The 14,735-nt window shown below is 44.7% G+C and overlaps 1 protein-coding gene across 1 annotated transcript in view; it reads right to left on the bottom strand.

The window, feature by feature from the left end:
• Positions 1-13,540, bottom strand: part of LOC128450761 (regulator of G-protein signaling 6) — a 45,202-nt gene extending 31,662 nt beyond the window's left edge. The window contains exons 1-2 of the mRNA XM_053434414.1: positions 13,306-13,540; positions 10,668-10,765 (exon numbers count right to left, since the gene is read on the bottom strand). Of these exons, the coding sequence (XP_053290389.1) occupies positions 10,668-10,751 (84 nt within the window). The 5' untranslated portion in view covers positions 10,752-10,765; positions 13,306-13,540. The remainder of the gene's footprint in view (positions 1-10,667; positions 10,766-13,305) is intronic.
• Between the last annotated feature and the right edge of the window lie 1,195 nt (positions 13,541-14,735).

The raw sequence follows: 14,735 nt of genomic DNA, 5'->3' as shown, positions 1-14,735 counted from the left end.
TGTGGAGTTTCTGACATATGCTGAAGCCAGCCACCAGGGGGTGATCAAGATGATATATCGACAACGACCTCCCCACTTCAGTAGCTCCACAAAAACACAACCTCATTCGGAGTCACGTTTGGTTAAATCAACCAATCAGAAGCCAGAAGGGCTTGGACTGAGGTAAATATGAGAGAAGTTAAATCATTCAACAGATTATATAACTGTGATAAAGAATTTTCAGCCGCTTGGTTTTAGCTCCTGTCTCTTTAAGGCCCATCTTAATGAAGCCCAGTCTGAAGCCCAGTCTACTCTGATTAGCCACTGGGATGTCATACGGCAACCCACTGATCTTTAGGTTTTTGTAACTTTTTACAAAACGTTTTACCTACAAAAAAAACATGCAACAAACTAGAGGAAAGTAAACTTTAACTCCAATGTGTAACATAACTTCACTTCTGGAGTTTGGGTTTTTGAGTCCATGGAAAGCAGTCAGGGTGAGGTCCCTTCAGAACATCTACGTCACACTCAAACCAGGAACACCTCATTCATTGATCACTTTAATATTAAAACACACAACGTTTGTTGCGGGAACAAGGAAACACACAGTTGATGAATGTGCATTTGCTTCCTGCTGCCAGCTGTGCCATGTCAGGGAACAGGGAATAACCATGTTAGCCCCTTCTCATATTACCACCCTATTGCAGCATCATCACTGCCTTTCTCTATTTTTGCCTCAGCCCAGTCGATCCTGATGATTATAACCAGCTTAAAAGCTCCGGGGCTCCCTACCTATTCTCTTTTCCGTTGATGAGGACCAATTTTCATTTTAAGCGAACACAGAGGTGTTAAATTCAACGCTGAGTGTCTTAATGAATTAAACTCACGTTGCATCAAACATGTCGGTGAGGAGGAAGATAGAATAAATCAACGTTTCTCACTTTGGTAGAGGAAATGCAGGAAACTGGGTTCTGTGGTGTTCTGTATGTGCACCTGTAATCTGAACATGCTCCAAAAAATGTGTAAAGCAGGTGCAGCTTTTACAAAGAGAAGCTCAGAAAGATTACTCCGGGTCTCTGCATTTTCCTTTGCTGAGGTTTTTTCACTCACTCTGATGAAAGTAATCACGGCTTTGTTATGGATTTGGCCTCTACCATATGAGTTATTGACAGAACAATTGGAGTGGAAATGGGAGTCGGCACGCAGCAAGGTCTCCCACAAGGACAATCTAATATTTTCAAGCTGAAGAGGCAGAAATCTTCCGCTGATTATCTAACCCACGCACAAAATGCCCTATAGCACAGCGCCCTTACCATCCCAAATTCAGTTTGAAGTCGCGCTGCATGTTAGAGGATAGCACCACAGTTTTGATGAATGGGTTCTTTAGACCTTTTATGAATCGGACAAACACACGCCAACATTTGTCCAATTAAATACTTAATGTTGGCGAGCTCCAGCGACAGTGTTGAAGTTTAATGAGCTCAACAAGAGCTGATTTCAGTTGTGAATTGTGGAAAATGTTGCAGACATTTCCTGGAGATCGCCTTTCACATATGAACGCAGTAGGACATTGTCAGCCCTAATCAGGTCAGACATGTTCACACCAACAGGAACATTTCCGGAACATTCTGGTGAGGAGTGGTGCCTGGGTAGAGCATTTCGGAGGCAAGACATCACGTAAAAATCCATCTGCCGATATCGAATAAGCCGCTCTTTTCTCACATGGGTTCACTTGAACATTTTCCGGATTTTATATACAGCCCCTGTGGATAGTTTCAGAAAATTTGCACGGTCTTCAGTGCCTGTCTGAAAGCAGCTTAAGAAACCCCCTCAGGTCCAGTGTCAGGGTGGTCGGAAGTCATCCGAGGTTGGGGGGGTGATGTTGCAGGTCCACGTTCTGGAGTGGAGCCAGATGGTGTCTTTTTCCAAGGGCTGTCTAGTTCAACACGTTGGCCAGGGAGATTAACATTTGGGGCCTGGGTGACTCATCCCTGCCTCAGCCTCAACCCAGAGACAATTACGGAGCGTCACACCACTCCAGCGACAGACACTCCATCCGCCATCGTTACCTGTGGTTCAACAGTGCACAGATGGTCCCTCTCTGTCTGCCTCCTACTCATCAGAACTTCTATTTTAGGGGGGAACTCATTTCTATCTATCAGCCTATCTGACGTCTCCGTAAACAACACAAACCGGGCGGTTGCCTGACAGTTCTGGAACTCTACAACCTTACAGTTGTACGGTCTCACAAAGCGCTGTTGATAAGCGTATTCCATTAACAGTCTTCATTGTGTGAAGCTGTATTCTACTCTGCTATGCTCTTTGTCTTTGTCAGGGGGAATTACCAGTTCTTTCAAATGACTGAGGTTAGATTCTTCTGTCATTTCTCATTCTTTGGACACTTCTTTTCTAGTTTCTGAGCCGACACAGGATCGTCTAATGAAGCATTCAAAGAATACACCGTGAAATATCTTGTAATTGGACAAGTGGTGTGCAACTTTTGTTCATCAGTGAAACCGTACTTTATCAGCCCTATTCAGCAAATTAAAAACATTCTCATCACCGACTGGTCTGCCAACACAAAGACAAAACACACCACAGACAAAAAGGAACAGCGTGTCAGCAGCGACAAAATACTCCACTTTGATTAGCGTTAGTCAGGGTGGAAATGGGACAGGGGGAGGTGAGGACATGAATCATGATCCCTGAGGTTTGATGTTGAAGCCAAAAGTGAAAACTTGAAGAAGTAGTAAAAGAGATAGAGGAGCAGTGCTGAGATTTGCATGGTCGTGTGAGATATAGAATGCAATTTATGACTCCGGTAAAAATAATACAATATACATGTGTATATATATATATATATGATGTTATTATTTGAATGCATTTATTTAAAAGATTAAAAAATGGAAACATTTGATTTTCCAGATGATCTGGTTCAGTCACCACAGTCAGTCACTTTCTATAAACGTAGAAGCTCTGATCATAAGGGTATTGGTTTTCCATGGTCTTAGTTATTTTGCAGTAGAGACGCCCCCTGTGCTCCGGTAACCTTCATGCTCAATCAACTGTTACATTTTCATCACCTGAATTGAGTCAAAGCAGACTTAGCCTCACTCTGCACATACACTAGGCTGCACACACAAATGATTCAGAGAGTCCATTAAAAGACCTGTGCTCATCGGGGTTGGACGCTACTGCAGTCCCTGTAAACTAGATCAGTTCACAACATGAATCCATCTGTGTGACTTAATAACGCAACACCGGTTGTTAAAAAGAAAGAAAGGGAACTTAACCTCCTATAATATTCATTTTATTTTTTGAAAGACACTTATGGCTTTTTCCTAACTAACAAACCCATCATTATCATAGACTGTATAAAGATGGACAACAAAGTGTTTACATTTCTACCAGGGGACTTTTTGTAGTCTAGGCCATACATCCTGCCTCCTCTATGTAAGTGGATGTGATATGGAACAAATCAAATTTATCTGAAAGATTGTGTCTATCATTTGGGTTAGTTCTTATCACACTGATAAGGCAAGTAAATACTCAATACTTCGATTGGCTGCTCAAGTAATTTCAAACATCATCATTTAGATCAACTAAAAGGAAAAATAGCTTTTTTGTTGTTTGCTATAATGGACAGAATTTTGATCTTAAAATTCAGTTAAACAACTGATTTCTAAAACTTCTTATAAAAATGATTAAAGTTAAAGGCAGCGCTTGTAGTGACTCTATACCCACTGCACAAATGCTAATGTTGCTTCATATTCGATGGACGTGGAATGTACCCTGTAATAATAAGTCAGTGTTTTGTTCACGGCTTGATTCCCAGAGTTTGCCAAAAAACCAGCATCCAACAGCAGATGTTTTGGTCGTGTTCATTTTGAAGCCGCACGGCAGCGTTCAGCACAGCTGCTGATGTGAGTTTAATTGACTATACCTGGTGGATTAGTTTGGGCTGAATCCCACTTTTTAAATAGAATCTGCTGTGAAACCACAACACTCAGCAGATGTGACCTGTTGGGTTCCGACTTGTCTCTGTGTTCACTGTTGGCAGCATCACTCCTGAACAAGCAAGGCTCGGCCTGGTCGACTCAATACATTGCTGACGCCTCACTTCTGTATTGGTCCAGGCTGCTGAGACTCCTGAGGTGTATTTTAATATTTGATTGGCTCCAGCCCCAGCACGACCCTTAAAGGAAGAGCGAAAAAGATAATGATGGATAGATGGATGGAATATTTCTTCCATCACTTCACTACTTTAGAATGATTTTATTTGGATTTATGTTTCCAATCCCTTTGCATCACTTTGATCCTCATGTGTTACTGGCGCACCGACTTAAAGTGCATTACAGGCGTGTGATTATTATCACTGATGCTGTTTTGTTTAGAAAACGTGTGACAAAACCATGTGGGGCTGTAAAAGCCTGTCTTCTTTTTCACATGCCATTTTTACTAATTCAGTGTGTCAGCAGGACCGGGGGGCTGCAGATTGCCCAGCGAGTCACTGCTGTCAAACATGTCCGAGCATCATCCCCAGGCCCCTGAGCACCAGCAGCTTTTAACTTACTAATGTCAGGGTGGCTTCCAATAACCCATTAGTATTTACAGTACATGGTGCGATGAGAGTTTATTCTTCATCAGCATCACAAACAAGCGCTTTAATGGCCAACGGTTTATTTACTAGCGTTTACATCAGTCCAAAGACCCGTCCAAGTCCATTGCCCCAATTTCACAGATATTTGCTGTGTTTGCATATCGTCTGCTCTGCAGGAAAGCGGCGAGCGCCCGTCGGTGTCCTGCAGAGTTGCTGAGGTTATTCGCAGTAGAGTAGGAGGCATTGAAGGCGGGCTGCATCTCTAGTGCAATTCCAGGCAATCTTTTCAGCCAGCGATAAGTGGGAAGCTCAGGGGCTTTGGAGGGTATTTAGAAGTAGGACACACTGGTGCCAAGCCGATGCCCCATCCCTCCCTTCACACCACGCTCCCTTTTAACATCCGCCTAAGCATGCATCGACTCCGAGAAGAAACACTGGCGGCATTGTTAAATGTGCTCCTTTAAGAGCATATTGTCAGCAAACAGGAGAGACACTGGCTCAGGAAGGACTTTACTCACAGGAGAAAAAGCTTTTTGTTGCAGCCACAGTGATTCTCGCTGGATGAGGTGAATAATCCTGTCAACGCAGAGCTCTGACTGCCAAAACACTGTGAATTATTATCCCATTATGTTTCCGTGGACTTCCAGGATTTTTCATGTGTTGGCTCCTTCACTGGAAAGAGGAGACAGGCCAGCACATTAAACAGACAGGAGTTGGTTATATAAGAGATGGAGCTTTGCACTGTTACTGTTGTTTTCTCTTATTGACCCAACTAGGAAAGCAACCCACACTGGCACTTAGCATACAGACACACAGGCTTCAGCATGACCCTGACAGTTCAGCCCATACCAGCGCCTCAGATAAAGGCTCCCATGGCGCAAGTGGAGACGGTGTTAAAAACGGTCATACATGATAAAGAGCCGGGGGAGATCGTCCTAAAGCTGCGGAGGTGATATCCAGAGCATTCGGCCCGACTGTGCTATCTTAAGTGCACAGAGGAACAGAGAATAGTGGTCCGTAGACACCTCGCATGGAGGTTTAGCCGTAGAAGAGGAGAGATATACCGTGGGCCCCAGGGGCACTTCAGAGAGAGAAGAGAGTGTGACTCATGGACGGCAGAGAGAAGACAGGCAGGCGAGTTTTCGTCTGACTGCTGCAGCGCTCTAAACCTGCAAACTGTCAGTGGTAGGGGAATGAGGGATTTTTGTCATTTACAGTAATTTCCTCATCTCCTGCCACTCAAGGGGGAGTCAGTGTTTAACTGGTAGTGTGATCGCTGTAATTTTCTACTTTATTTCCATATCATCCGCTCCGTAGGATGGGAGAGAACTCCCTCGGTGTCCCGACTGTACATCATCCTAAACCCAGCCAGCTGACAGCCGCTCATGAGGGAGTGTGGGAGGTGATGGTTGGCATTGACGGTAATTTCCTCCTCTACCACCACTCAGGGTGTGTTAGTATGAAGGGGTGACCCAGGTGTGACACCAGCTGTAATTCACCCCATAGCTGCTTCTACAGGAGCAAAGCTTCACCACCAAGTACCACAACACTGTGATCACATCATGTCTGTGTGAGTGGAAATGTTCTATCAAGACATTAGAGCATCTTTTCCCTGCATCCAATGTTCTTTTCTCCTCAAGTGCTCCCCCATTCATGTTAAAGAGCACATACACTGATAAAAAAAGTACCAAGTGCTGGATATGAATAAATGAATGGGGGGGGGGTCCAAGTGGACAAGATATTTTTCCGAGGACGGGATGCTTGAAATGAGATTTAATTATTTATCAGCAGGAAGCAGAATAAAGGCTGATAAAAGGAATGAATGTGGAAGAAGAAGAGGAAAAGTAGTAAGGACCGCACCGATATATAGTATATAAGAAAACTCATAATAATAATAATGACAGGAAGTACAAAGACCCCTTTGCTTCCAACACTGTATGGTAACGTAAGTGTAAATGAACACACATGAAGTAAAGACAGAGTAGCATATCCAGAAGCTTGATTTTATTTTTGTATAAAAGGGATGCAGTCATCAGTGTGATTTGGCATGTACTGTACGTTTGCTGTTCACAGATACACTGTATGAATGTGTGTGTGAGAAGGTGAATGGCAATAAACTGTACTGTGAAGTGAGCGGTAAAGAGGTGCTATATAAATATATACCATTTTACATTTACTTTGACATTTTACTTTGGTCCATGTCCCCTCCACAACATGGAGGAGTTCAGATTTATGACCTATACAGCAGGCAGCCACCAGGGGGCGAACAAGACGCTTTGGTTTCACTTTGGGGAAGACTTCATGTCATCCATCTTTACAAACAGTCAATGGGACCGACCGAATGACAGAATGATACTGCAAATAGCCACATTGCCAACATAGCTGAGAAGCAGACTTACTCATCTACAGAAGGAGCTATTCAATTACCACAGGTTGCTGACATCCATTTACAGAAGAAATAACACAGTTGCAATTGTCAATAAAACTGTTGTCCCTGCTAATGGCGCGCTAAAGCTTACACACACAACCGAGGGCCACTGGCAGCGAGCAGAGCCTTTGAACTTCCTGGCTTGGCTCATTTCTAGTATTTACACGCCAGTGGCTCCGAAAACCCATCTGGACCAACGTGCTTCGCTACCGTAGCACACATGCTACGGATGTAACGCCGACCTCCCGCTGTGAGTCGACTGCCAAGAATCATCCAGTCAAACTTTTAATAGCCTGAGTATCAAAGAAGAAAGGGATGCAGCACGAATGCTTCGGCTCCCACTGGGTGCCGGTGGTGGTGGTGGGACTGGAGGGTTTTAGTCCTTCAGCAACAATTAACTGCGTGTGTCAAAAATCCAGGCGATCACCACAGCTCGGATAAACCCCAGCCCCCCCACGTCAAAGGGGGAGACAAACACCTGCACTGCGGGATGAGAGTTATTAGCGGTTAATAGTGTGCTAGCTTTACCCCATCAGAGCTTAATTGCCTTTCCCTGCACAGCTATATGCTCATCATCGTTTTCTTGTTTATGTCTCATCCACCCACCATATTCCGTGGTAAACATGCCAAACATAGCACGGAGATCTCGCAACAATAAAACAGGTAATGTGCATCAAGCCAGCATGAATCGTTGTGTCTGACTTCCTCCGTGTGTGTGTATGGGGAGGTATTCACAATATGTGTGCAACCTATTTCTGTTCCACCAACATTTCCGTACAAGTTCTCGAGGCAGTAAGGCGGCGTGCGGCTATTGGATTGTTTTGCTTCACTCCCTCTTTTTTTTTCATGGGAGGAGGAGACGGAACGATATCGCACAGCAGCACCTACACTGCACGGATATGAGACTATCTCCCTCCACAGCACTCAGCCTCTCTAATGGCTCAACACACCATGTTCACCTTTGTCCCAATGCCTACACAGTTAACTTGATAGTTTAGAAACATATAAGGCAATGCAAGTAAATGTATTTTAACCCTAGCCTCCCGAACTTTTCAAACAGATACGTCCCACTCGTATGAATAATTCAGCTGACAGGGGCTCAGGCCTTTGGGATGGAGCTGCCAGTGTTTTCCCAGGCGACCGAACATATTTGCGGCCATCTGCCTCTCTCTGCGAGCGGCGCCTCCACGCTGCGCCAGGCTACCCACCCACCGGGTCCAGAGGCCGTGGGCGCTCTGCCCTCGAAGACCCGGCACCTCTCTATCGTGTGGCCTCTTTGACATCCGCAGGGCTGTGACAGGAACTGAGGTGAAATTAAGTCACTACATCAATTAAACGAGAAAGTGGGATTTCTGAGGCTTCTTGGCGTCTGCACAAGCAGAAGTTGAACCGAGTTGCTGACTTGAATTTGTATGAAAAAGCAGTTTAAAGTAGATAGAAGAGTTGGAAAGTGTACAAAAAAGAGAAGAGGGATGTACAGTGTAGTGTGAGGAGTGCATGGAGTCAAATATGGGTCAGTCATATTTTTAGATTAGATGACATCATAATTTCAAAGATTCATGAAGAAAGGTGAGGAACGTATTGAAGAAAAATAAAATTAGTGATATTATTTTTTCAGAAGAAAGTCAATGTTACTAGAATTAAGCCCTTTTTAATTAGATATAAAATAGTCATAACAAATTGGGTAAAATAATACGAAATTGGGAAAGGAGAAACTATGCCACTGGAGTTCTCCCCGTCTGGATCAAATCTTGCTGATTTCATTGTTTCTTGATAAACTATAAAAATCCTTTGAAAATCTGAGATTCTCTTCCCCTTAAAGTGAAGCAAATACTAGTAATATGTCACCTTTTGTGTGTATAGAAAACTAGAACAATAAATAAATATGGTGACGAATAGACCAACTGATAGTGAGATTGCATTTGTGCAGCAATCCCAGCAATTAAACATCAAAGAGAAATACTGTGGCTCAAATTCATATTTCTATCTGAAAAATACCTCTGCATATCTGCATTGTATCCTCAGTTTTCTCCACCAAAAGCTTATAATGAATAGAATGTTCAAAGCAGCGAGTGCAGAGATATACCGTCACTCTCGGAATCATCTGTCTGTTGTCGCTCCGTATGACTAAAACATGAAATGATGAATATTCCCTGCGGCGGCGGCCTGACAAGCAACAACGAGGCTGGTAAACGCGTGGCCTCCAGGCATGTTGTTACATAATGAAGATTGCACTGTGAAAGCCATGAATAAATCCATGAAGAAAGCTAGTATTATACCCAGTTACAGTTGTGTTCTCTGTGTGCGGCAGCTTCTTAGAAAACACGGAGGATAAAGACAATGCTGCATAAATAATGAACGCATTACAAAGCACGACATCAAACGCACCTGGACGCATCATCCAAATATTTCTGGACAGTAATGTGACGTCTGAAATGAATCTAAGATTCGGGGAGAGATTTCTCTTGTGACTGTTCTAGCTCTAATTTTTATTATTGATTAACATTCCTGGATTCCCGGCAGAGGCTTTAAGTGAGTCTCACTGCCTCCCTAACAGGGGCAGTATATATCGCACAATGGACCAGTGAATTGTTGCTGTCGATGCACTTCCACTTCCCTTTGTGCTGCCAACTGCTGACGTGTGACACTCTGTTCATCGCACACAATCCCGGTCAGACGCGGCGCGAGAGATTTCTCAAGTCTCAAAGCACAAAGGAGGTCGTGACAGTTCCTCCACGTGAGCCGCAGATTGGAGGTGTCTTTCACAAAGATGGAGGTGGGAATTCTTCAGCAAGTCACAGTACGCGGTGACAACACACTTAGCAACACACGTTAAAAAGGGAGATTTACCAACCGAAGCTGCCACTGTCAGCAATTATTTCACATCCTTATTGCGCCCCCCCCCCACCACACACTAATGTGTTTACATAGCTATGTGAGCACACAACCATCAGGAGCGGGATGAAACAACCGATTTGGGACAGTGGGACGGGATCTGTCGCCACACTTTTTACCATAATGGAGACGGCAGGCTCAGCAGCAGCAGTGGATCCCGTGGTTTAAATCTGATCAAAGGAAGCTTTTTCTTTCCTCTTTTTTGTCTTTTGAGTGGGCTGTCACAGCGCTGCAGCAGATATAACAAGCTAGTCGTCGGCCGAGGAGTAATAACCACCCCCTCAGTGGCTGTTCCCAATCCGAGCCCTGGAGAATCAGCCACTTCCTCCCAAGCCCAACATCCACATAATTAGCCAGCAATGCTGCTCGACCCCTCCGATCAAATAGCAGCCATTGAAAGTGAGGTGCCATGGGGACAAGGTAATTACCCTTGACACTGAAAGGACCCCTCGCTGATGGGATTTAGAGCTTATTAAGTCATCGGAGGGATGAAGTTTTCCAGAATTGTGATGGGTATAGTGGGAGGACCAGGGGCGTTGCAGCAGGGCAGGCAGAGTTCCTTGTGACGTAAAGCAGATGTTTGAAAGAGAGGCTTACTGACACATGAGTTTAACATGTGTGTGGGATACACACTGATATAGACCAGTCTGAACTGTGATCAGCCTGTCTGGAGGTCATTGCTCCTCAGCAAATGTTTCTGCAGCCCCTTCACATAGCTTAGAAACCACAGCACACACACACACACACACACACAGTGAACCTTGCCTTTCTGTAGACGATCATATTGGGGGAGTCCTCCTCAGGATCGGTGGTGCCAGCGCCTCCCTGGTCTCTGGACCCCTCGGCCATGGTTTCACTCGGTCCTGTGAAAGAAACGGATGCAGCACGTGAACACAGCCCCCGACAACCACTGGACAGTGGCACAACACAAAATGACAATTTGATAAACATCAGTCAGCATCATCTATCTTTTATCCCCCCGCAGCCCAAAAATCCCCCGGCCCTTTATCGACGTGACATTTAGCTGCTAAAATGTTCGCTGCTGTCTCGGAGAGGAGGCGTCTGCAGCAGTGGTCCCCAATTGTCCCAAATGAGAAAACACAGGTACACACTGATGATTTGTGAATACTAACAAAGCTATGACGTGAAATCATGATGATAAAATACAACCGTGAAAACGTGTCTTTATGTAGAAAGTGAATATGTGTTGTTTATTGAGTGTTAAAACAATTGTGCATGACCTATTATTGTGGATAGGGTGGGGACAGTTGCAACAACTCGTTAAGCAGCTATATAGAAAAACAAATTTGAAATATTTTTAAAGTTTCAGTCTCACACAATTAACATGTCAAGAGAATAAAACATTTTGTTCCACTCTACCTTTCTCACTCTGAAATATAGAGATTGAATAGCATCTGTAACATTTGCACATGACTCAAAGTACAAGTCTGTTTTACATATTAAAACAACTAAATGTTACCTGATCAATATTAACTAATAGATGATGCTGTAATATTAAAGGAAAACTCTCCATATTTTCAATTTACTGTTCTTATTGAGGCAAAAGCAAAACTTAAACAGTGAAAATTTTAATAAACATTGTGAATGATATGTCATCTTTCAATGGACGATTAGAGAACAGATCTTAGTTGAATAGACAGAAACCTGGTGTCTTCTACTCCAAATAGTCTTTGAGATAAATGAGAGGAATGCTAAACGTGTTGAGACTGTCCCCACTCTCCCTGTATTGTCTATTGTTTTGTGTATTGTCTATATACAGTATCTTCTCTACAGAGTGTCACAATTGGCCAGAACTGAATTCTGATCTGATAAGAAAAGTGGTGAACCACTGCAGTGAAGATTGATGAGTCATGTTACATGAAACATGAAACAGACAGTTGGTAATGAATGAAACCTCGGTGAGCTGATGCCGATGGTCTAACCGCGCTTGATGCCGACCGCCGTGCTGCTTTTTTTTTTCCACGTTGACTCCATTAACTGCAATCATACATATATATCATCGTAAAAGGATTTATTTACAACCTCCATGCAGTCCTCATCACCCCCCCCGAGGAGAATTAATTCTGTGTAACTAAGGATTTCCGTACACTGACGCTCACGCCCCCTCCCCGTCCATCCTCAACCATTGAGGGCCCTTGCATGTGTAGTAAATGGGTTAAAGCTTCTGTTAGTCCTTTTATTCCTGAAGAGGAGAGAGGGGTGAGGGGGGGGGAAGATTACACAGTTCAACACATTCATAATTTTTTGGTACTCATGAAAGACAAAGTGCGAGGGGATGAAGCTACCAGGAAAAATAAGCTTTTCGTGTTCTAAAAGAATGAGCCGTGATGAGCTATTGAGGAGAGAGAGAGGATACAGGGTAGCCTTTCATGACAGGCACACATGAGCAGGCACAATATGAAATCTTCATACATTAACAGAATAGGTAGCACAGCATGTTGCCGAGTGCCCGGACGCTGGCAGTGCATCGGGAGAAGTTGAACTGCAGCCGTGCTACAAGTTTGAGCAACTGCAGATTAGAGAGGAACATTTTAATTGAGCTAAAAGTAAGCGTGACGCCCGCTTGCACAACATGCAAGGTGGCTTCATCACTTCAATCTGTGACACGGTGGCAAGGTGATGTGCATGAGTGAATAAGCAATCATCCGCTCTCGCCTCACTGTTTGTTATCGCCACCAGAAGTGCGGTGTGCAGCACTCCCCATTGGCTGACACGTCCGTGCCCTTTTTAGAGCCTGAGCACATTAGACGGATAATCTTTGCGCGCGCCTCGAAGACCATATAGACGGAGGCAGGAGACTATGGATTGCATAGCACCTGCTTAAAGAAAACAATAAAGGGCCAATATAGGTCCCACCGTGGACAGGAAGCTGTAATTCCACACAACAACTTCCTCCCAAATTGAGCTGCTGAGGCATGCAAATCAAAGTGCACACAAGGCCCGTGCATGATGTCAGAGTGACCCGGTGAGGATACGGACACTGACAGCTGCTGAAAGGGGGCCGGAGAGCAGCAACATGCCCTGATGTACAGTGCATCCCTGTGTCTCTGCACATGCACATTTCAATTCATGAGGAGGTTGCACACACACACACACACACACACACACAGATACTCGCAGGGCAGAACCCCCTGCAATGGCCCAAATAAACAAACCCCACAAGCTTCCAATTTAACTGCAACAAACTGGCAAAGAGTTCACACACACACAAACACACACACACACAAACATGCACAAAGCAAAGCCGTGCTCCAGATCCACCCGAGAACCACACTGAGACTGTGGATCCCAGAGCCCTGTACTCACTCTCAGCAGGCGAGCAGCCCGGTGCAATGCAACATCTGTGACACCTGACAGTTGCCATAACTGAAGCCTTCATTACCTTAGAAACAAAATAACGCCTGGTCCACTCTGCTCCCCGGCTGGCTCCCCCTTAGCAACAAGCAGCAGGCAGGTTCATGGTGTAATTGGCAAGAGGGGAGAAAGAGAGAGTGAGGAGGGGATGAGGAAGAAGAAGACAGGGGGGATGAAAGCAGTGAAGCAGCAAGAGAGAGAGAGAGAGAGAGAGAGAGAGAGAGAGAGAGAGAGAGAGAGAGAGAGAGAGTCTGGCTGGTCACTGCAGTATTCCTCTATTCCTATTCCTATTCCTCCTCCTCCTCCTCTTCTTCTTCTTCTTCTTCTTCTTCTTCTTCCTCTTCTTCTCTTTTCACCAGTCCTGCCTTGCCCGGGCAGTTCAGGAGATCCTCACATGTGCACACCTCCTCGTTCATCCCCCCTCTCCCTCTGTCTGCATGTGCTCTAGTCTGAGTTAGAGCGAAACAGTTGAGAGAGGGAGGGAGGGAGGGAGGGGGAGAGAGAGAGAGAGAGAGAGAGAGAGAGAGAGAGAGAGAGAGAGAGAGAGAGAGAGAGAGAAGGAGGGAGAGATGGATGATGTGCAATAGAGAGGGGTAGATCAAGTTGTGAAAGGAGGAGGGATGAAGGAACTAGAGAGAATATAAAGATGAAAACAGAGGGAGGAGAAAGACAGGCAGAGAGGGTGTGTGTGTTTGTGACTGTGTGCAAGAGAGAGAGAGAGAGAGAGAGAGAGAGCGAGAGAGCAGTGAATGCACAGAGGAGAGGAAAGCAGGACAGAGGGAGATGCACACTGCAGCAGCGCCCACTGATGCTGAAAATAAGAAACATTTCATTAGACGGATATTGAAATGCTATTTTAAAAAACAAGTTAGTGTTACTAAGCACACACACATGCACACTCTAAATAAATATTCCAAATCTGCCTCAGAGAAAACCCTTTTTTTTTTCAAGTTCCCATTCCAAGCTGCGTGTGCAAGCAGCTTGTTTTCTTAAGCAGCCTCTGATCACAAGTTAGACAATTTCCCCCCACGACTTGCATTAGCGTTTCTTGAGCTTATATATTTTAACGTCGCCATTAAATCCATGTCTGTGCTCGGGGATGACACACATGCTCTTATATCTCCTTCTCTCCTGCATGTCTATGTTCTCCTCCCTCCTTCATTCCTCTCTCTTCATGGAAACTCTGAACTCACTCAAGCTTAAATGGCAACACAGACGAATGAAGCGCTTTTCTTTTTTTTTTCTGCAGTAAATGAGATCCCAAAAGCCCCCGAGGAAGATACTCCAGAAATACATGGCATGGCCAATTTGTGAATGCATGCATGCAGCATGAACACACACTGCGCACAGCCCCCCCACACACACACACAGAGACAGATGTTTGTGTTGACAGAACCAGTTCACCAGTCATCAAAGAACTACACTGCATGTTCCTTTCTTCCAGCAGTGCATGTGTTG

This window comes from Pleuronectes platessa, chromosome 11 (genome assembly GCF_947347685.1).
Source record: "Pleuronectes platessa chromosome 11, fPlePla1.1, whole genome shotgun sequence".
Classification (NCBI taxonomy): Eukaryota; Metazoa; Chordata; class Actinopteri; order Pleuronectiformes; family Pleuronectidae; genus Pleuronectes; species Pleuronectes platessa.
This window is presented reverse-complemented; position numbering and strand designations above follow the sequence as displayed.